We start from the raw sequence: 22254 nt of genomic DNA, 5'->3' as shown, positions 1-22254 counted from the left end.
AGTTAGGGTCATGGCGGGCATGAGGGTGGCTAGCCTTGCTGAGGGGATTCCGGGTTCCCTATGCATCTGTGTCCTGGTTTGAACTTTGTCCCACTACTGGAGCCAGCAATATCCTGCAGCAGAGTTCCCCAGGCTACACCCCCTTTACCTCAGCTACTCCAGGGCCCCAGCTGCCGTGGGAATGAGCCTCACCCAATACTGTGCCCTGGAGCGGAAGAGAAATTCGGTGAGAACTTCACTATGATGGCAGGATGCTGAGCCGAGCCCAACTCTAATGGCTGAATAGCAGGGACTGAGGCAATAAGGCTGGCAATGTAACCTTAACTCTGCCCTCGTTCAGCAATGCATCCTTAACTCTGCCCCTCATTCATCTGCAGCCCATCCCTCACCCTGGGGATTGGACCCCCCCAAGGCTCAGATGGAGCCAGACCCCTGGAAAAAAACAAACCACGAGCTAACCCCAGAGCAACCTGTCAGCCTCGCACAAGTCCTGGGTGCTGCCTCCGTTCCCTTGTACACACTGTGCCACAGCCCCGTGCTGCCCTGCTAAAGCGCACATGGCCACTGCCAGAGGAGCAGGGCAGCCATGCCTGCGCGCCGCTCCTGTGCCCTGCAGCGCGGGGCCCCGGCTGTCCTGCTGACACCCGCGGGCTCCTGCATCCCTTGGAGAGGACAGGGAGCAGGGCATGGCCGGCTTCTTCCTTTCCTGGGGGGAGGGGCACACCCCCTTGTCACATTACTGGATTCTAAAGATCACTGTTGCACCATGGGGGTGTTTGCCCCTAAAGCCGGTACAAAGGGGGCCGTGTGAGGTTCTGTTCTGCGGATTGCGTGTGCTATTCGTGTACTTGTATGATGTCTGCATGGGGAGTTCTAAAGATGGACTCTGTGCTGATGCTGGAACATTCTCTGTCTGAGACAGAGCAAGAGACAATGAATCCCTGGTGCCAACACACCTGAGGAATGGGACTGATCCCTGCAGACCAGCCAGGGCGTGAAACAGAGATCGGTCACTCGACCATGTGACCTGCTCTGCCCAGGAGGATGCCAGGGGAGGGATATAAGTGCCGGGTGGCACCCTCCGTCTGGTCTTCAGTTTAGCTCTTGATCCCAGATGGAGCCTTGCAGGGAACAATGAACCGGAAAGAACTGTGGACCCATCCTGACATAGGATGTACACCAGAGACTTGTAAGATAGCAGTTATAACATCTCTGCTAAGAGCCTGCATCGAGAACTGGGGGATTCGATGCATGTCATGTATTCTCCTTAACAACATAAGAACGGCTATACTGGGTCAGACCAAAGGTCCTTCTAGCCCAGTATCCTGTCTGCCAACAGTGGCCAGCACCAGGTGCCCCAGACAGGGTGGACCGAAGACAACGATCAAGCGATTTGTCTCCTGCCATCCCTCTCCAGCCTCTGACAAACAGGGACCAGGGACACCATTTTATCCCCTGGCTAATAGCCTTTTATGGACCTAACCTCCATGAATTTATCCAGCTTCTCTTTAAACTCTATTATAGTCCTAGCCTTCACAGCCTCCTCTGGCAAGGAGTTCCACAGGTTGACTACACGCTGTGTGAAGAAGAACTTTCTTTTATTCGTTTTAAACCTGCTCCCCATTAATTTCATTTGGTGTCCTCTAGTTCTTCTATTTAGGGAACAAATAAATAACTTTTCTTTATCAGCCCTCTCCACACCACTCATGATTTTATAGACCTCTATCATATCCCCCCTCAGTCTCCTCTTTTCTAAACTGAAAAGTCCCGGTTGTTTTAACCGTTCCAAACCCCTAATCATTTTAGTTGCCCTTTTCTGAACCCTTTCCAAGACCAAAATATCTTTTTTGAGGTGAGGAGACCACATCTGTACACAGTATTCAAGATGTGGGCGTACCATAGTTTTATACAGGGGCAGTAAGGGTATGTCTACACTACCCCGCTAGTTCGAACGAGGGGGGGTAATGTAGTCATCCGCAGTTGCAAATGAAGCCCGGGATTTGCATGAAGCCGTCCGGCGCCATTTTTAAATGCTGGCTAGTTCGAACCCCGTGCCGTGCGGCTACACGCGGCATGGAGTAGCTAGTTCGGATTAGAAGGAGTACACGAGGAGTACACGAGGAGTACAGCTAGTTCGGATTAGGAGGAGTACACGAGGAGTACACGAGGAGTACAGCTAGTTCGGATTAGGAGGAGTACACGAGGAGTACACGAGGAGTACAGCTAGTTCGGATTAGGAGGAGTACACGAGGAGTACATGAGGAGTACAGCTAGTTCGGATTAGAAGGAGTACACGAGGAGTACACGAGGAGTACAGCTAGTTCGGATTAGGAGGAGTACACGAGGAGTACACGAGGAGTACAGCTAGTTCGGATTAGAAGGAGTACACGAGGAGTACACGAGGAGTACAGCTAGTTCGGATTAGGAGGAGTACACGAGGAGTACACGAGGAGTACAGCTAGTTCGGATTAGAAGGAGTACACGAGGAGTACACGAGGAGTACAGCTAGTTCGGATTAGAAGGAGTACACGAGGAGTACACGAGGAGTACAGCTAGTTCGGATTAGAAGGAGTACACGAGGAGTACACGAGGAGTACAGCTAGTTCGGATTAGGAGGAGTACACGAGGAGTACACGAGGAGTACAGCTAGTTCGGATTAGAAGGAGTACACGAGGAGTACACGAGGAGTACAGCTAGTTCGGATTAGAAGGAGTACACGAGGAGTACATGAGGAGTACAGCTAGTTCGGATTAGAAGCCTAATCTGAACTAGCTACTCCATGCCGCGTGTAGCCGCACGGCACGGGGTTCGAACTAGCCAGCATTTAAAAATGGCACCGGACGGCTTCATGCAAATCCCGGGCTTCATTTGCAACTGCAGATGACTACATTACCCCCCCTCGTTCGAACTAGCGGGGTAGTGTAGACATACCCTAAGATATTCTGGGTCTTATTTTCTATCCCTTTCCTAATAATCCCTAGCATCCTATTTGCCTTTTTGACCGCCGCTGCACAGTCTGTGGAAGTTTTCAGAGAACTGTCCATGATAACTCCAAGATCTCTTTCCTGATTTGTCGTAGCCAAATTAGCCCCCATCATACTGTACGTCTAGTTGGGGTTATTTTTCCCGATGTGCATTACTTTACACTTATCCACATTAAATTTCATTTGCCATTTTGTTGCCCAATCACTCAGTTTGGTGAGATCTTCTTGGAGTCCCTCACAGTCTGCTTCTGTCTTGACTATCCTAAACAGTTTGGTATCATCCGCAAGCTTTACCACCTCACTGCTTACCCCTTTCTCCAGATCATTTATGAATAAGTTGAAAAGGATTGGTCCCAGGACTGATCCTTGGGGGACACCACTAGTTACCCCTCTCCATTCTGAAAATTTACCATTATTCCTACCCTTTGTTTCCTGTCTTTTAACAACCTTATTCTCCTGCTTTTCTTTCTTTTATTAATAAACCTTTAGATTTTAGATTCTAAAGGTTTGGCTCAGCGTGATCTTGTGGGTAAGATCCAGAGTGTAAATTGACCTGGGAACTGTGGCTGGTTTCTTGGGACCAGAAGAACCCGTTCGGGGTGGGTGAGATTGGGTTCTATAAGCCCTCACCTGTGTTAGGCCTGGGGCTGATTGGGGCACAGGAAGAGCTGGGTGTCTGAGAGGTTTTGCTCTTGAGGCTTCTGCCTGGCCAGACTGGCAGCTGAAGCACTCGGTGCGACTGGTTTGTGGGCTGTTTGGGAAAGTCTCCAGTCTGGGGCTGTAAGGAGCCCCAACTTTGAGCAATTTGCCCTGAGTGGACACCCTCAGTTGTGCCCAGACCCGGCCTGGCCACACGCTTGGGAGGGGAGGATATGGGGCTGAAAAAACATTTAAAAATCAGATTTTTGGGGGGAAGATTAAATCATCAACTAAACATTTATATTTTGTATATTGTAAAATTTACAGCTACATTAAATTCCCTCACAACCACGTTACACATACAATTCAATACTCCTCCCAATGACTTAATGGCTCTAGTCTGTCCGGTCTAACTACTAACTCGTCCCTCTCGAAAACTCTGGGCTTTCCGTTCCTGACTGTCAGCAGACTAAATCGTAACATGTGCAGAGACAGACACGAGCTGAACCAGATTGGTTTTGTTTTGTGCTTATGTAGTGGTGGACCTGAGCCAAGCATGACAGGAGTCAGTTAAGACATGGTCTCAGACAGTCGACAGGAAAGGATGAAGGCAGCATAGAAAGGAACTGTGGGATGCACTGGAAAGGAAAAGGGAAGATTTTCAGCACACAGAACGTTCTATATTCTCCCCCCGCACTTCTGCAATGGAAAACCTGCCCTTGCTTCTGGGCGTAAGAGAGAACCTACCTAGGAATATTTTGAAGAAATTCATTCCCTGAGTAAAAAAGGAAAATGTGCCAAGTGTAAGCAGGACAAGATGATACAGGGCCCAGTTACAAAAATAAAACAGCAGTTATTTACTTGTTCCCGTAACACAAGAACTAGGGTCACCAAATGAAACTAATAGGTAGCAGATTTAAAACAAACAAAAGGAAGTTTTTCTTCATGCATTGCAGTCAACCTGTGGAACTCCTTGCCAGAGGATGTTGTGAAGAGTAGAACTTTAACAGGGTTTAAAAGAGAGCTAGATAAATTCATGGCGGTTAGGTCCATCAATGGCTATTAGCCAGGATGGGCAGGAAAGGTGTCCCTAGCCTGTGTTTCTCTGGAAATGGATGACAGGAGAGGAATCACTGGATGGTTCCCTGTTCTGTTCACTCCCTCTGGGACACCTGGCACTGGTCACTGTCGGCAGACAGGACACTGGGCTAGATGGACCTGAGGTCTGACCCACTCTGGCCGTTCTTACGTATCACAAGGAAAACTGCTTATTGGAAGAACGTGATGTGAATGAATCTGTGGCTATGGCTGAGTGAATCAACTGGTTACCAGTGTAACTAATTCACTTTGCATTCATCATTCTTCTCTCTGCCTGTCAGCACAAGTGTGATTTGACAAGTGAATTCCCAAAATGTTTATGGCGTTGGATGTTGCTAGAAAAACCCATGTAGCTTTGCTAATCCGTATGGCTTGTTTAATGAGTTCAGTAGGTTTCGAATCTCTCACTCAAGTCTACAATTCAGAAAGCTGCAGTAAGAGCTCGAGTTGCTAGTTGCCACTGAATGTCAATTTCTTATTATAGAATATATGGCCCTTATTTTGGAAACTCATGGCCGCAGACTAATGGGGATGCCACAAATCTGTTCTCTAATTTATATCAGCATAACTCAGCTTTTCCAAGGGAGCCCCATTCCAAACACAGACGTGCCAGGGAGTCCGACGGGGCTTACTCCAGGCTGAGTGGGCGCTAAGCACAGTCAGTCTGAGCTTCCGTAGTTACTTGATCCGAATCTACCCTGGAGGGGACTGGGGCTCTCCTTGCTCCCATCTCCCCTCCCTCCAGCTGCAGCCTGTGATCCCAGCACCAGCCCTCACCCCCGGACGGCAGCATCTCCTTGGGAGGGCAAGGCTGCGCCAGCCTGGCCCCATGCCTGCATCCCGTTCAGCCCTGCAAAGAGCCACGGGGGACCCCAGCACCTCCCCGGGCCAGCAAGGGCACTGGGGAGTCCTGCTGGGAGCCAGGCTGAGACCTCCCAAACTTCCCCCACATTCCAGAGTGCCCAGCCCCGCCCTGCACCCCAATCCCCACAGCAGCGGGTGCCCGGCATGCTGGCCCTTACCGCTCTTGGCGTCGAAGCGCCAGGCTGGCACGCTGCTGGCGCTGCTGGCGCTGCTGGCAGGAGGCAGCGGGATGGACAGATGCACGGGGCCTGACAGCTGCACCTCGGTGCCGTTGCCCGTGAAGAGGTGGACGCTGACAGCGGCGATGGGTACCAGCTCCAGCCAGGTGCTATTGGCTAGGGAGGGCAGGGGGCATCAGACGAGTCTTTGCTCCCCCCCCCGATGCCTTCCCTCCCTGGCCCCCCTCCTAACCCTTCCCCAGCCCCCTCCCTCCCATCCCTCTCCAGGGCCCCACTCCTTCCCATTCCTTCCCCAGCCCCCTCCCTCCCAGCCCCTCCCCCTCAGTCCCATTCCTCAACTGGTCCCTCCCTCCCATCCCTCTCCAGGGCTCCTCCCACCCATCCCCCGCCCCCCCTCCTTCCCATTCCTTCCCCAGCCCCCTCCCTCCCAGCCCCTCCCCCTCAGTCCCATTCCTCAACTGGTCCCTCCCTCCCATCCCTCTCCAGGGCTCCTCCCACCCATCCCCCGCCCCCCTCCTTCCCATTCCTTCCCCAGCCCCCTCCCTCCCATGCCTCAATTGGCCCCTCCCTCCCATCCCTCTCCAGGGCTCCTCCCACCCATCCCCTGCCCCCCTCCTTCCCATTCCTTCCCCAGCCCCCTCCCTCCCATGCCTCAATTGGCCCCTCCCTCCCATCCCTCTCCAGGGCTCCTCCCACCCATCCCCTGCCCCCCTCCTTCCCATTCCTTCCCCAGCCCCCTCCCACCCAGCCCTCAACTGGCCCCTCCCTCCCATCCCTCTCCAGGGCTCCTCCCACCAATCCCCTACCCCCTCCTTCCCATTCCTTCCCCAGCCCCCTCCCTCCCATGCCTCAATTGGCCCCTCCCTCCCATCCCTCTCCAGGGCTCCTCCCACCCATCCCCCGCCCCCCCTCCTTCCCATTCCTTCCCCAGCCCCCTCCCTCCCATGCCTCAATTGGCCCCTCCCTCCCATCCCTCTCCAGGGCTCCTCCCACCCATCCCCTGCCCCCCTCCTTCCCATTCCTTCCCCAGCCCCCTCCCTCCCAGCCCCTGGCCCCTCCCTCTCATTCCTCCCCAGCCCCCTGACCCCTCACCCCCGCCCGCCCGGTACCACTGCCGTTGCTCTCGGCCCCGATGAAGGAGGGGAAGCCCCGCATGTCGTGGGCGCCGCTGGCGGCCGTCAGGGAGGCGGAGAGCTGGCTGTACGTGGAGCTGCGGGGCAGGCGGGCTGCCTTGCGCTGGAACTGCACCCACGGCTGGCTCCTGGCTCCTGCAATGACAACGGGCATCGGGCACCAGCCTTGCCCCGCTGGTCCCCACCCTCGGGTGCCAAGGGCCCCAGCCAGGGATCCTCAGCAGCCCTCCCCTGCGCGTGCACCTCACCCAGGGTCCCTGCGCGGGGTCTCCACAGAGATCTGCCCCAACCAGGGGCCCTTCAGGACCGGGGACCGGACTCCAGCTCCTGCCCACGCTCTCATGATGGCTGGGGGGCAGGCACACTGCCCCCCTTGCATACGCTGCCCCCCCGCACCCGCTGCCCCCCTCCCGGTACGTGCTGCCCCCATCACTCTTCGTGTTCCCACAGGGGACCCAGCTCCCAGCACAAGGCCAGGGTGGGGTGAGGGCTGGTGCAGCAGCACCTCTCCCTGGGGTCCCCCCGTTGCAGGGGCACAGCGAGGACCAGAACTCGGGGGTCTGGCTCTAACCCGGACGGCGATGGGGCTGGCGGGCTGCGGCCTCACCTGGGGATCCCAGCAAGATCTGCACCAAGTCCTCGTAGAGGATGAGGGTGGCGGGCCGCTCCGGGAGCAGGTACAGGCTGACGGAGGCGTACACTGCAGAGGGACCAGGCGTGAGCTGCAGGGCAGGGCAGCGCGCGGGGAACGTGGCGTGTGCCGCAGGGGGAGGGGAGCAACCACCCATGGAAGCTGGCACAGAGCGGAGACCTGGCAGGATGCCGCTCCTGAGCCTGGCACCGAGACGGGGAGAGCCAGCGAAACGCACTGCCGGCTACCCCAGGCCCTGCCTCTCCCAGCAGGGGGCGCTGTGGGGAGGGGCAGGGTGCTGGCTCGGGGGCTCTGGCTACCCCCGCCTCAGGCAATCGTGTGGCCAGGCTGGGAGCCGACATGCAGGGCGCTGAGTGTGGGTCTCCAATCGCAGCCCCCCCGCTGGCTGGAGTCTAAGGGGCTGGGGTGCAAGAAGCCCATTTGCGGGCGAGTCATCGGCCCACAGGCTGCCCCAGACCCCCCCATGCTCACATGGGGTAGCGACCCCCAAGGCCGGGCTTAGGGCAGAGCACCCATAGGGTCCCAGGAAGAGGTCAGGGCCCGTTCCAGAGCCCCACGCCTGGCACTTGGGGCACGTGCTGGCAGTGAGGCAGGCTGGGGGCCCAGGCGGAGGGATTCAAGCCCTGGGGCACTGCACTAGAGCCAGCCCGCCCCCCTGCCAGGCCCGCCCCCCTGTCTCCCTGCCAGCCGCTGCCAGGGCTGCACACGGGGCACCCGCCTGCCCTTCGGCAGCGTTTCAGCCAGCCCAGAGGGGCAGCTGGTCCCAGCTCTGGGCTGTGCCCGGAGCTCCCTGCAGGGCGGCACTGCTGGGGGGGGGAAGCCCGTCAGACTCACACTGGGGGGCAGGAGCGACCCCCCAGGAAACGGGAGCCCCAGCCGGACCCTGGCAGGGCAGGGAGCTCCCCTGGGTTGACCTCTGCCCCTCCCCCGTAGCCACGCTCCCCCAGTTGCTCCTGCAGCTCTTCCCAAAATAGCGGCAGCAGCAGCTGGGGGCTGCCAGGCGCAGGGAGGGCGTCAGACGTGGGGTGCAGCTGTGCCCAGGAATTCCCACCCCCAGCCCTACAGCCCTGGCCCTGCCCCACCCTGCCCTCCCGCAGCCAGCTGGGCCGGGGGTTGGGGGGGCAGGGCACACCCATCTTGTTCGCAGCCCGCCCCACACGGATGCCATCCCCACCACCGTGCCCGCCTGGGGGGCCCCTGCCACGGCCTGAGCAGCACAGACCCTCTGGCTGTGGCCCCACGCCGCAGGGCCATGAGCGTGGATCTGTTAGACAAGAGCACCAGGGGTCAGCCCTCCGCACACACACCCCTGCGCCCGTGTGTCCCCTGCCCCTCGTCCACTGCCCCCCAGCGCACACGACCCTCGCCCCCTACCCCCTCCTCCCCAGCCAGGTAATTCCCCCTGCCCCTCGTCCACTGCCCCCCAGCGCACACGGCCCTCGCCCCCTACCCCCTCCTCCCCAGCCAGGTAATTCCCCCTGCCCCTCACCCACTGCCCCCCAGCGCACACGACCCTCGCCCCCTACCCCCTCCTCCCCAGCCAGGTAATTCCCCCTGCCCCTCACCCACTGCCCCCCAGCGCACACGACCCTCGCCCCCTACCCCCTCCTCCCCAGCAAGGTAATTCCCCCTGCCCCTCACCCACTGCCCCCCAGCGCACACGACCCTCGCCCCCTACCCCCTCCTCCCCAGCCAGGTAATTCCCCCTGCCCCTCACCCACTGCCCCCCAGCTCACACGACCCTCGCCCCCTACCCCCTCCTCCCCAGCCAGGTAATTCCCCCTGCCCCTCGTCCACTGCCCCCCAGCACACACGACCCTCGCCCCCTACCCCCTCCTCCCCAGCCAGGTAATTCCCCCTGCCCCTCGTCCACTGCCCCCCAGCACACACGACCCTCGCCCCCTACCCCCTCCTCCCCAGCCAGGTAATTCCCCCTGCCCCTCGTCCACTGCCCCCCAGCACACACGACCCTCGCCCCCTACCCCCTCCTCCCCAGCAAGGTAATTCCCCCTGCCCCTCACCCACTGCCCCCCAGCGCACACGACCCTCGCCCCCTACCCCCTCCTCCCCAGCCAGGTAATTCCCCCTGCCCCTCGTCCACTGCCCCCCAGCACACACGACCCTCGCCCCCTACCCCCTCCTCCCCAGCAAGGTAATTCCCCCTGCCCCTCACCCACTCCCCCCAGCGCACACGACCCTCGCCCCCTACCCCCTCCTCCCCAGCCAGGTAATTCCCCCTGCCCCTCGTCCACTGCCCCCCAGCGCACACGACCCTCGCCCCCTACCCCCTCCTCCCCAGCCAGGTAATTCCCTCTGCCCCTCGTCCACTGCCCCCCAGCGCACACGACCCTCGCCCCCTACCCCCTCCTCCCCAGCCAGGTAATTCCCCCTGCCCCTCGTCCACTGCCCCCCAGCGCACACGACCCTCGCCCCCTACCCCCTCCTCCCCAGCCAGGTAATTCCCCCTGCCCCTCACCCACTGCCCCCCAGCGCACACGACCCTCACCCCCTACCCCCTCCTCCCCAGCCAGGTAATTCCCCCTGCCCCTCACCCACTGCCCCCCAGCACACACGGCCCCCACTCTCTACCCCCTCCTCTCCAGCCACGTAATTCCCCATCCCTCACCCACTGCACAGCACACATGACCCCCGCCCCTATGTGCCCCCATGCACCTGTCTGCCCCTCACCCCTTGCCCCCTAAGCACACACTACCCTTGCCCCCCGCCCCCTATTGCCCCCATGCACTCCTCCCTGGCCCTCACCTCCCACCCCCCCACATACAACCCCCATTCTCTCCTCCACAGCCATGTATTCCCCCTGCCCCCGCGCACCCCTCCCCTCACCTTCACACTCTGCCCCCGTCACTCCTCCCCCCGGCCGTGCGGACACCCCTGCCCCAGCACACAGAGCTGGGGGGCTCTGACGCCCACATGGGCGCATCCTGCCGCGCGCAGCAAGGTCACCCCATCGACTGTCTGCACCTCATCAGCACGCGGCCTCAGGCAGCCACTGCCTGGCGCTGAGCCCAGGCCAACGCTGGCCCCGGCCCCCACGTGAATGGAGGGATCGGGGGAGGGATCTTCGGGGGGACAGGCTGGGGGGGGCTTGGATACCACCGTGGGGCAGTCAGGCACTGCAACGGCCCCCCGCAGCCCACCCTGCGCTGTCTCTGCCCCGCCCCCAGAGCACACATGGGGAGCAGGTCTCTGCTGCCCAGCCCCTGCAATCCCAGGGTGGCTCTGCCCCCTTAGCAACATCACCCCCTGGGGCCAACCCAGGGCCAGCCATGTGCCCACCACCTGGGATCCCTCCTCAGTCTGTTGGCAGAAAGGGGGGGCCACTAAGGGACCGTCTGCAAATGTCCAGACCAGGAAGAGGGTGGCCCCAAATCCCAGGTTACCTGCACCCCACCCTCCCCCAAAGGGAGCGTCCCCTGGCACCGGGCCGCACTCACAAGGCAGCTTGTCGACCCGCCAGGGCACGGAGTTGGTGACGAAGCCGCGCTTGGCGGCGGTGACCAGGATCCAGGTGCCCAGGCGGTAGCTGATGGGCAGCATCCCAACGCCCTCGTGGTCCGTGGCGCCCGACGCCAGCGAGGTCTGGTTCCCGTGCACCTCCACGGCTGCCTGGGCCAGCGGGGAGAGGTCGCTGCTCTCGTACACCTGCACCTTGATCAGCATCTCTGCAGGGGAGGAGTTAGGGGGCAGGGGCTGTCACAGGGGCCTGCCCAGAGCCCGCTGGGCCCCCCAGCAGACCCAGCCCCCCGCCGCCCCAAGCACAGGCCAGAGCCCCTCGAACCGTTGCTAGAGAGAAGCCAGGCCCACGAGCAGCACCCCCAGATGCCCGCAGCTGGGGCTGCCCCATGGCATGCAGAGTATCTCCCTCCCCGCCCCTGGCCAGCTCCAGCGCCTCCCTGGACGCTTGCCCAGCCACACAGGGAACCAAGCAGCACGGCCCAGCAGCTCTCCAGGAATCCCTACAGCCGGACCTGGCAAATGCTGGGACCAGCTGCAGCCCAGCCTGCCTGGCTCCGGACCCCAGCTCCCGCGGCAGGGAGGGGGCCGTGGACCCTGGCCTGCAGCCACCTCCGCCTGGGACATGCTGCCCCCCAGCTGGGAATGAGCCCGCGTGGGCTGGCCCAGAGCGACTGGAGAGCACCCGGGGGCCGCGCCAGGGCCTGCGAGGCTGGGTTGCTAGGAGCTGGACACGTGGGTGCCCTTGAGTGCGGCTGGAGCCTTGGTACAGATGCTGGGTCGCCAAACGGAGGGGGGTGCTTTGCCCCAGGGTCCGTGGGGTCCCCTGCAGCCACGCTCCCAGTGCAAATCGCCCGGGGGCTGGCGCTCCTGGGCACACAGATCAGTGCTAGCGGGAGGTGCCAGGGCCCAGAGCAGAGGTCAGTGCCCACCCCCACCGGCTGGTCCGTCAGGGCCAACTGCCAGGCGCTTGGCTGCCTCTGCCGCCCACATGCCCTACACACGGGGGTCCCAGGGCACCGGGCCATGCGCAGGGGCTGCACCTGTGAGGAAGTGGGGAGCTTGGGGGGCTGAAAGGGGGGCTCGGTGCCCGGAGGTTACTGGTTCAATGTGGCAAAGGGGGGCAGTTTGGTGATTCAGAGACCAGCCCAGAACTGGAGCCGCGGCGTCTGGTGCCCTGGTGACCCTGGCCCTGCTCAGAGGACACGGTCAGGCCAGACGACAGACAAGGGGCGGCAGAGGGGACCCCAACCACCGGCCCAGCTGGTCCCAGCGAGGGGGGAACATTGGACGGGGTGGGAGACGGAGAAGAGGGGCCCGGGCGACCCTCTTACCCGGGAGAAGACACTGGCGGGGGAGGGGCTGTTGCGGGGGTGTTGGGGGCTGTTCTGGGGGCTGGGGGCAGAGCAGGCAGGACTCAGCTGGCTGCAGGGAGGCTGACGTGTGGGCCGGGGCCAGGCCGACTGGCCGGAGGGACCCGTTGCTGCGTTCAAAGCTCAATAAACCCTCCGGTTCGGGGCTGGCTGGGAGTCTAGAGAACAGGGCTGCACATTCCCTCGGGGAGGGGAGGCCCGGGGGTCCGGAGGGAGGGGACCCCCAAAGGGGCTCATGGCAGAGGCAGGCGGCTGAGGCCTGAGAGGCGCCCGGGCCCCCCAGGAGAAAGGACCCCCCCACTGGAGCTGTCTCGCTGCCGCACTGGAGCGGGGGGATCCGGCCAGGAGCCAAGTGCGGGCACCACCCATGGACCGTGACAGCCCCCAGCCTGACCCGCTGCCCAGTGCCCGGCCGGGCCAGAGGGGCACTGCCAGGTGGAGGTGGCCTCTCCAGACGGACCCGGAGCCCGAGTGCGGCCGAGCCGTTGCCCAAGCCGCTGAGCGAGCCGGCCAGGCCGAGCTGGGTGCCGGGAAAGGGGTCGCCAGATGGGAGCCCCGGGCCCCTCCCCCCCCCCCACGGCCCCGCTGCAAGCAAGCCTTGCACATCCCCAGCCAGTGCCGCCGGCTGCAGCCTCGGGCCACCGGGTCCCTTCCCGTCACCACGGCAACGGGCCTGTTCACCCTGGCAAGGCCGGGCCGATGGCACCAGGCCCAGCGCGGCCGCGTGGGCAGGAAGCAGCGTCCCGGGCCCGGCCGCCCCACTGCCAGGCGTTGCCATGGCAGCCACAGGGCGGCAGCAGGCCCGTCTGGGGGCGCTGCAGGGACGAGCATCCCCCTCAGCCAGGGCCGCCGGGCTCTGCAGTCAAAGCCCCCGGCCCAGCCCCACGGCACCGCTCCTGGCCGGTCAATCCACTGGCGCACTCCGCAGGCCTAGTGGTCAGAGCAGCGTGGCCGCATCAGGCGTGCGCTCTGCTGGCTGCCAGGGTTAACCACCCCTGCCACTGATGTCCTGGGTCGCTTTGGGCGAGTCACTGCTCAGTGCCTCAGTTTCCCCCTTCGTCAAAGCAGAATATCACTGGCCCACCATGGGCGGAGCTTAGACCGAATTAATTAGTTTGCAAAGTGCCCTGCATCTCTGCAAGGGACGGGCTGGAGACGCCCCTGGGGCGCCCTGGTCACGCCAGCTCCAAGGGCACATATGGGAGGGGCTCTGCCAGCTCTCAAACCAGCCCCCGGGAGGCTACAAGCCCGTCAGAGGATCAGAGCCTGCACCTTGGCAGCCATCCCAGGCTGCGAGCAGCAAGCCCTCCCTCCCCCCCAGAGCATCGCTCCATGCCCGCCTCCCCCAGGCACGGGGCCTGGGCACGAGGGCCCAGGAGCGACTCAAGTGCCAATCGATTCCCAGCGCTGCTCCAGCGACGCCCGCCCGGAGCACGCAGGCCCCCGGCCCCCGTCGCACAGCTGGGCCCCGCAGCGCCGAGAACCAGGCAGCCGCCACAAGGACGCAGGATCCCCCCGGCCATGGGGGGTTATTCCAGGGCAGGTCTCCAGCCTGCGCCAGCCAGGGGCTCACACTGGCACCAGTGCTGCTGCAGGGCCCCCCACGTAGTCGCACCCCATTTTCAATGGGTGCCCATGTGCCCCCCGGCTCAGAGGCTGAGGGGCTAGGAAAAGCCCTTTCACCCCGACGCAGCAAGGGGGACTGGGAGGCAGGACGCCCAGCCCAGTTCCGGGGGAGCATGCAGGGGATTACAGCAGGAGGCTGGGGACCCTGGGTTGTATTCCTGGCAGCACCATCAGGCCTCTAAGCAAGCCCCGGCCCGCCTGTGAGCCCTGTGTGGCCAGGACGGTGCAACTCGCTGCAGCCGGGTGCGCTCCATGCTCTCAGCCCATCCACAGCCCGGGCGCCTCTCGCCACCCCCACACTGGCTGCAGCCGGGGAAACCTCGCCACTGGGGGGCTAGAGGGAGCCCCGGGGCCATTCTGACCTGCGGGGCGGGGGGGACACGCCAAGCGCAGCGGCTCACACCTCAGCCATGCACTGGCCCAGCGCCAGGGAGCATGGGGGAGCTGAGAACGGGCCCTGGGGGGGCGCTGAAAAGGGGCCCAGCGCCAGGGGAGGAAGGGGCTGAGAACAGACCTAGGGGGCGCGGAGGGGAGGGGAGCCAAGAACAGGCCCAGCGGGCACGGGGGGGGGGGCGGAGCCAAGAACAGGCCCAGCGGGCGCGGGGAGGGGGAAAAGCCGAGAACAGGCCCAGCGGGCGCAGGCGGGGCCGAGAACAGGCCCAGCGGGTGCGGGGGGGGGCCCGAGAACAGGCCCAGCGGGCGCGGGGGGGGCCGAGAACAGGCCCAGCGGGCACGGGGGGGGGCCGAGAACAGGCCCAGCGGGCACGGGGGGGGGGGGGCCGAGAACAGGCCCAGCGGGCGCGGGGGGGGGGGGCCGAGAACAGGCCCAGCGGGCGGGGGGGGGGGGCCGAGAACAGGCCCAGCGGGCGCAGGCGGGGCCGAGAACAGGCCCAGCGGGCACGGGGGGGGGCCCGAAAACAGGCCCAGCGGGCGCGGGGGGGGGGCCCGAGAACAGGCCCAGCGGGCGCGGGGGGGGGGCCCGAGAACAGGCCCAGCGGGCACGGGGGGGGGGGGCCGAGAACAGGCCCAGCGGGCACGGGGGGGGGGGGCCGAGAACAGGCCCAGCGGGCGCGGGGGGGGGGGCCGAGAACAGGCCCAGCGGGCGCGGGGGGGGCCGAGAACAGGCCCAGCGGGCGGGGGGGGGGGGGCCGAGAACAGGCCCAGCGGGCGCAGGCGGGGCCGAGAACAGGCCCAGCGGGCGCGGGGGGGGCCCGAGAACAGGCCCAGCGGGCACGTGGGGGGGCTTGGCTCAGCAAGCGCTGGGTGGATCCTCTGTGGCGGAGCCTCTGGGTGGAGCGGGGAGGTGAGTCCCTTGCAGGGCTGCGAGAGCCCAGCCCCCAGCCCCCCCCGCCAGCCAGCCTGCGATGTCTGCGCCCAGATGTTCCCCAGATGGCCGGGCCCTTCAGTCCCAGGAATTCGAAGCAGCCTGCGCTAGCGACACATCCCCAGCAGCCGGGGGGCGCATACCAGGGACAGGCGGGCGCATTGCAAAGCAGGGTGGGGTGGGCGGGGGCCGAGGGTGCAGCTGGGGGTGGAATGCCCCGCGCCAGGGAACAGCCGTCCTGCCGCCCGCACGCAGCCGGCAGCTGGTCCAGCCTGTCAGGCCCAGGCCACCCTTAGCCAGGTGGCCAAAGCAGGTCGCTCCCCCAGCAAGAAGATCTGGGGGGCAGGGAGGGGGCCTCTCCCCTGAGCACAGAGCCACCCACCCCACCTGCCCCAGTGCCAGGCGCTGCCTCCCCCACCAGCCAGGGAGGGTTCTCGACAGCCTGGGAACGCTGCAAGCCCCCTGGGCTGCCCTATCCCTACCCCCCCGGTGCGCCCCGTGGCTCTGCTGGGCTCTGGAACAGGGCTGCCAGGGGTCCGGCTTCGAACCCGACAGTCCAGTATTGGAGCTTCCTGCCTGGGAACCAAGCGGAGAATCCAACGGGCGGGCGCTGGGACGTCGATTGCGATGCCACGGCCAGTGCCCAGGGTTTCTGTTGAAGCCGCCCGGCAACCCTGCTCTGAAAGGACCAATCCCATCCCCCGCTGCCAGCCCCCCCCCCCCCCCTCCCGGGATGAGCCTGCACCCTGGGGGAAATGATTGCCCCCCTGCCCCACCCCCATCACCCACCCGGCACTTTCGGTGCCATCTGGCCCCACCCACAGGGTGAAGCAGGCAAAGCCCACAGACCCCTCCCAGCATGGCCTAGCCTGGCTCCCAGGCCTCTCTCTGGCCCTTCACAAGATGGGGAAACTGAGGGCAAAGGCAGGTTGAATCACCAGTGGACCATCACCCTGGCTCTCACCACTGGACTCCACTGCCCCCCTGCCAGACCAGGGCCCAGTGAAGCCAGCAGCGTCTGAACAGAGCCCTGGTCACTCTGGGGGTGGCCTGCACCCCCCGGCACAGCAGCCCCAAACTGCACAAGCCACCAGCCTGGGCCCACACCCATTTTGCAGGTCCCTGGGGGCCCCGGCCTCCTGCCCCCACCCCACAGTGCTTCTTCCCCTCTCCCCCATCCCCTCCATGCCCTGAGGCTCCCCCAGGGCCGCCCAGCCCTCCCACAGCAGAGCACCAAGCTGATCCCCAGGGACGTGCTGGCCTCCCACTGGGTCAGAGACGGGCACTGCTCTGCCCACAGGGGGCAGGGAGTTCCCCAGCTGGAGCCCCACTCAGCAGTCACCTGCCCCTCCTCTGGGGGTGCAGCAGGGACCCCCCTGCTCTGAACTGGGCCCATTCCAGGAGGGGAACCTGGCCTTGCATGGCAGACAGGCAGCCTTGGCCAGATTCCCACTCAGCGTCCAGGCCCTGGGCTGCTCCTGCTCCAGCGCCAGCTCCCCCATCCTGCTCCGCCCCCTCAAGGGCCTGAGGAGCAGGCTGGGCAAAAGCCCAACAACAGGGACCAGGAACAGTAAAGCTGGATGCTGAGCTGGGCACCAGGCACGGCAACTGCACCGCGAGAGCCCAGGGGCGCCCCAGCAACCGGCAAGGCAGAACCAAGCATGAACTGTCCTAGGGAAACTGAGGCACGGGGGAGCTTAAGGCAGAATTTCCCAGGAGCCTTTGAAAACCCAGCCCCAAGCGGACACCGACCCTGAGCCGCTGAGTCTCGCCCAGTGCCTTCCCCACTCCTCGTTCCCTACCCCCTCCTCACGGGTCCCCTGGCCAAGGAGCTGTCACCCCCTAATGCTGGCCCAGTGGAGTCCCAAGCTGCAGGGCTTCCGGTGGGGCCGGACTGAGCGCGGGAGGGGGCAGGCCCGGGTCCTGGCCTCCCTCGTGTGCTCTGCCATGGGGAGGCCAATAGCCCGTTCGGAAGGCGACCTGAAAGCTCGCAGGGTCCCCCAGCTCCAGTTGCTCCGCCCCAAGGCAGAGCCGGGCTGATGCCAAAGGAGCTTGCGGCTGCACCGCAGAGGTGCTGCATCTGCATTTCAGCACGTGCACGGGGCCAGGGCACACTGAGCCACAGCTGCCAGGGGGGACACCCAGGGCATCTCCCCAGAAGGTAGCCACCCTGAGGGGAGCATCCAGGTAGAAACCACGGCCACAGGGGGGAGACTGACCCTCAATCCCAGCTTCTAGAGCCCAGCGGGCAGAGCAATAGCCCCTCCTAGGCCAGACGGCCCAGGACCTGCCAGCCCTGCACCCCCAGAGCCTAGAACGCGGCACCCCACATTGCAGGGAGGAAACCGAGCCCAGGGGGCTCATCTGAGGCCTCCAGTACATTGGCGGCATGGGCCCCGGCAGTCCTGAGACGCAGCCCCATGTTCAAGGGGGCACCTTCCTTTCCCAGGGCACCCCAGGGCTGGGACAGCTTTGAATTCAGGCTGGGACGGGAGCAGTTGCGTGGAGGGGAACATGGAGCAGAGCCTCTGCCCTGACACAGGCAGCACAGCAGAGGCAGGCAAAATACCGCCTGTCCATCCAGCACCATCTCGCGAGTCTCGGGCAGGCTCCCTGCCCGCCCTGTGCTCTCTGCTCAGCCCTGGGGGGCTCTGCACGCTGCCCCCACCCTCAGCACAATCTTGCAGCTTCCACTGGCTGGAAACCAGCCCGGAGGCCCCCCAAGGGGCGTGCAGAGAGCACATGCGCCCCCCCCTCCAGTCGGTGGGCCCCCTCCACCCCAACTCCCTGCCCCATGGCACCTCAAACCCTCGGCACCCCGCTCCTGCACCCATAGCCCCTCCCAGGCCCTAACCCTCTCCCCACCCTGCACCCCTCCATGAAGAGCATGAAAGAATGAGGCCCTTGGTCACTTGCCAAATTCTTGGAGTGGCCCCCACCCAAAATCATTGCCCACCCCTGCGGTCCAGCCATCCTGCTGGCATCCCAGCACCCCAACCTCCTCTCACTAGGGCCAAAGGGCATGGGGGGTCCGAGCATCCTTCACCCTCCTGCCCAGAGAGCTAACAGCCACGGACACCCCTGCCAGCCCCCTCCCCTTTCCCAGCCTGCCCCCCACCCCGCAGGCCATGGCACCTAGCAAACAGCTGCCAGCTCAGGGGAAGGGCATCTGGGTGGCCCCCAGCGTGGACGGGAACCCCTGGAGACACGGATAAACTAGGAGCAGGTGGTACATGCCAAGGAGCCACCCAGCCCCTGTGCCCTGCAGGGAAAGTGCCGATCCCTGGGGAGGGCGAGACGCCTCGTCTCTGCAGCCGGGCATGGAGGCATCGGGGGCGCCTCCCCCACCGCTGGGGCTGGGTGGAAGGAGAACAAAGGATGTGGCAGCAGGACAGGGACAAGAGGCATCAGCTGAGCCGGCCACGGGCCAGGGCTGGCAACGCTGAGGCTGCGGGGCGGGAGTGAGGGGCCCCGGCAGGGCTGGGGGGGCAGGGGCTGCGGGGCGGGAGTGAGGGGCCCCGGCAGGGCTGGGGGGGCAGGGGCTGCGGGGCGGGAGTGAGGGGCCCCGGCAGGGCTGGGGGGGCAGGGGCTGCGGGGCGGGAGTAAGGGGCCCCGGCAGGGCTGGGGGGGCAGGGGCTGCGGGGCGGGAGTGAGGGGCCCCGGCAGGGCTGGGGGGGCAGGGGCTGCGGGGCGGGAGTGAGGGGCCCCGGCAGGGCTGGGGGGGCAGGGGCTGCGGGGCGGGAGTGGGGGCCCCGGCAGGGCTGGGGGGGCAGGGGCTGCGGGGCGGGAGTGAGGGGCCCCGGCAGGGCTGGGGGGGCAGGGGCTGCGGGGCGGGAGTGAGGGGTCCCGGCAGGGCTGGGGGGGCAGGGGCTGCGGGGCGGGAGTGGGGGCCCCGGCAGGGCTGGGGGGGCAGGGGCTGCGGGGCGGGAGTGAGGGGCCCCGGCAGGGCTGGGGGGGGCAGGGGCTGCGGGGCGGGAGTGAGGGGCCCCGGCAGGGCTGGGGGGGCAGGGGCTGCGGGGCGGGAGTGAGGGGCCCCGGCAGGGCTGGGGGGGCAGGGGCTGCGGGGCGGGAGTGGGGGCCCCGGCAGGGCTGGGCAGGAAGCTCCTGGGGTCCTCGCCTGGCGCCAGGGCGGGGGGTGGCAGGCGGGGCCCCCCAGACAGCGCTGGGTTTGGTTTGGGGGCCGGAGTGAGCCCGACCCCCCTGGGGGCTCCCTGTGCCCTCCCCACGAGCGTAACCCACCTGGCCCAGAGCAGAGCCAGGGCCCAGGGGGGTCCCTATCGAGAGGCCGCAGCCCCTGCAGCCTCCATGGGGCGGGCGCCGGCTCCTCTGCCCCACGGCGCAGCAGCCTGGCAGGGGAGCAGGTGCCATGGCAACCGAGGGAGACTTCCAGGCAAGCCCCTTTCCCACGCTGCTCCTCAAGGAGCCAGGACAGATTCCCCCGCCCCCGGCTCCCCGCCGTCCCCCCCCGGGCCCCCGCCCCCGGCTTCCCGCCGTCCCCCCCCGGCCCCCTGCTTCCAGCTTCCCCCCACCCCCACCACAGACTTCCCTGACCCCGGCTCCCCACCGTCCCCCCCACGACCCCCTGCCTCCGGCTCCCCACCGTCCCCCCACGGCCCCTTGCTTCCAGCTCCCTGCCCCTCCAATACAGACCCCTGCTCCCCCGGCTGCTCCCCGGCCCAATCATAAACCCTCCTGCCCTGGCTCACCCCCATCCTCACAGACCTCCCCACATCTGCCCAGCTCCCCAAAGATCCTCTCCCCCGGCCCCTGGACATCAGTCACAGGATTCCCCATGGATCCTGGGGACCAGCAGACGGGATTCAAACAGCTGCAGCCCCCCATCTGCAACAGGCTGGGTCAGGTGGGGGGCAGAGCAGGGGGAGGCAGGTACCCGGGGGAGGGGGCAGAGCAGCGGGAGGTGGGTAGGTATGGGGTAGGGTTAGAATCTAGCAGGGGAGATGGGTACAGGGGGGGACAGAGCGGGGGGGAGATAAGTATGGGGGGAAGGGGACAGAGCGGGGGGGGGGAGATAGGTATGGGGAGAGGGGACAGAGCTGGGGGGAGATAGGTACGGGGGAGGGGACAGAGCGGGGGGAGATAGGTACGGGGGAGGGGACAGAGCGGGGGGGGAGATAGGTAGGGGGGAGGGGACAGAGCGGGGGGAGATAGGTACGGGGGAGGGGACAGAGCGGGGGGAGATAGGTACGGGGGAGGGGACAGAGCGGGGGGAGATAGGTACGGGGGGAGGGGACAGAGCGGGGGGAGATAGGTACGGGGGAGGGGACAGAGCGGGGGGAGATAGGTACGGGGGAGGGGACAGAGCGGGGGGAGATAGGTACGGGGGGAGGGGACAGAGCGGGGGGAGATAGGTACGGGGGGAGGGGACAGAGCGGGGGGGAGATAGGTACGGGGGGGGAGGGGACAGAGCGGGGGGAGATAGGTACGGGGGGAGGGGACAGAGCGGGGGGAGATAGGTACGGGGGGGAGGGGACAGAGCGGGGGGAGATAGGTACGGGGGGGAGGGGACAGAGCGGGGGGAGATAGGTACGGGGGAGATAGGTACGGGGGAGGGGACAGAGCGGGGGGAGGGGACAGAGCGGGGGGAGATAGGTAGGGGGGAGGGGACAGAGCGGGGGGAGATAGGTAGGGGGGAGGGGACAGAGCGGGGGGAGATAGGTACGGGGGAGGGGACAGAGTGGGGGGAGATAGGTACGGGGGGAGGGGACAGAGCGGGGGGAGATAGGTACGGGGGGGACAGAGCGGGGGGAGATAGGTACGGGGGGAGGGGACAGAGCGGGGGGAGATAGGTACGGGGGGAGGGGACAGAGCGGGAGGAGATAGGTACGGGGGGGAGGGGACAGAGCGGGGGGAGATAGGTACGGGGGGGAGGGGACAGAGCAGAGGGAGATAGGTACGGGGGGAGGGGACAGAGCGGGGGGAGATAGGTACGGGGGGGAGGGGACAGAGCGGGGGGAGATAGGTACGGGGGGAGGGGACAGAGCGGGGGGAGATAGGTACGGGGGGGAGGGGACAGAGCGGGGGGAGATAGGTACGGGGGGGAGGGGACAGAGCGGGGGGAGATAGGTACGGGGGGGAGGGGACAGAGCAGGGGGAGATAGGTACGGGGGGAGGGGACAGAGCGGGGGGAGATAGGTACGGGGGGGAGGGGACAGAGCGGGGGGAGATAGGTACGGGGGAGGGGACAGAGCGGGGGGAGATAGGTACGGGGGGAGGGGACAGAGCGGGGGGAGATAGGTACGGGGGGAGGGGACAGAGCGGGGGGAGATAGGTACGGGGGAGGGGACAGAGCGGGGGGAGATAGGTACGGGGGAGGGGACAGTGCGGGGGGGAGATAGGTACGGGGGAGGGGACAGAGCGGGGGGAGATAGGTACGGGGGAGGGGACAGTGCGGGGGGGAGATAGGTACGGGGGAGGGGACAGAGTGGGGGGAGATAGGTACGGGGGAGGGGACAGAGCGGGGGGAGATAGGTACGGGGGGGGGGGAGGCAGAGACAGGAAAAGGCCAAGAGTGGAGCTTTGCGGTCCCACCCATCCATGTCCCCCCAGCCCTTTGCAGGCCAGGGTCACCCCCAAATACAGCTCCTGCTCTTGCTCTTGCTCCTGCTCTGCCCCCTCCAGCGTCTCGGGTGCCACCAGCACAGAGCAAAGCGCCAGGGCAGCCATGGCTGGGGGAAGTGGGGGGAGGGCAGAGGCACCGCTGGGCCCCTCCTTCCCCGTGCCCCTCGCCCCCTGCTCAGCGAGTCCTTGGCAGCCCGGAGCCCTCCCAGGCAGGGACACGCCACCCCGGCTAGCGACCTCCCCACACGGCCACGGGTGCCAGGGCCGCGGGCAGCTGTGCCAGCAGGCAGGGCCGGAACGGGGATGCGCCCGCCACGCGCCGTCAGGTG

The 22254-nt window shown here is 65.4% G+C and overlaps 1 protein-coding gene across 1 annotated transcript in view; it reads right to left on the bottom strand.

Moving 5' to 3' along the window:
* FAM171A2 (family with sequence similarity 171 member A2) overlaps positions 1–22254 on the bottom strand; it is a 31222-nt gene that overhangs the window by 5772 nt on the left and 3196 nt on the right. Inside the window, exons 2-5 of the mRNA XM_075911481.1 lie at positions 11005–11232; positions 7505–7597; positions 6874–7032; positions 5744–5920 (exon numbers count right to left, since the gene is read on the bottom strand). Of these exons, the coding sequence (XP_075767596.1) occupies positions 5744–5920; positions 6874–7032; positions 7505–7597; positions 11005–11232 (657 nt within the window). The remainder of the gene's footprint in view (positions 1–5743; positions 5921–6873; positions 7033–7504; positions 7598–11004; positions 11233–22254) is intronic.

The sequence above is a fragment of the Pelodiscus sinensis genome, chromosome 29 (genome assembly GCF_049634645.1).
Source record: "Pelodiscus sinensis isolate JC-2024 chromosome 29, ASM4963464v1, whole genome shotgun sequence".
NCBI lineage: Eukaryota > Metazoa > Chordata > Testudines > Trionychidae > Pelodiscus > Pelodiscus sinensis.
Note: the sequence above shows the minus strand (reverse complement) of the source record. Positions and strands in the feature narration are given on the sequence as shown.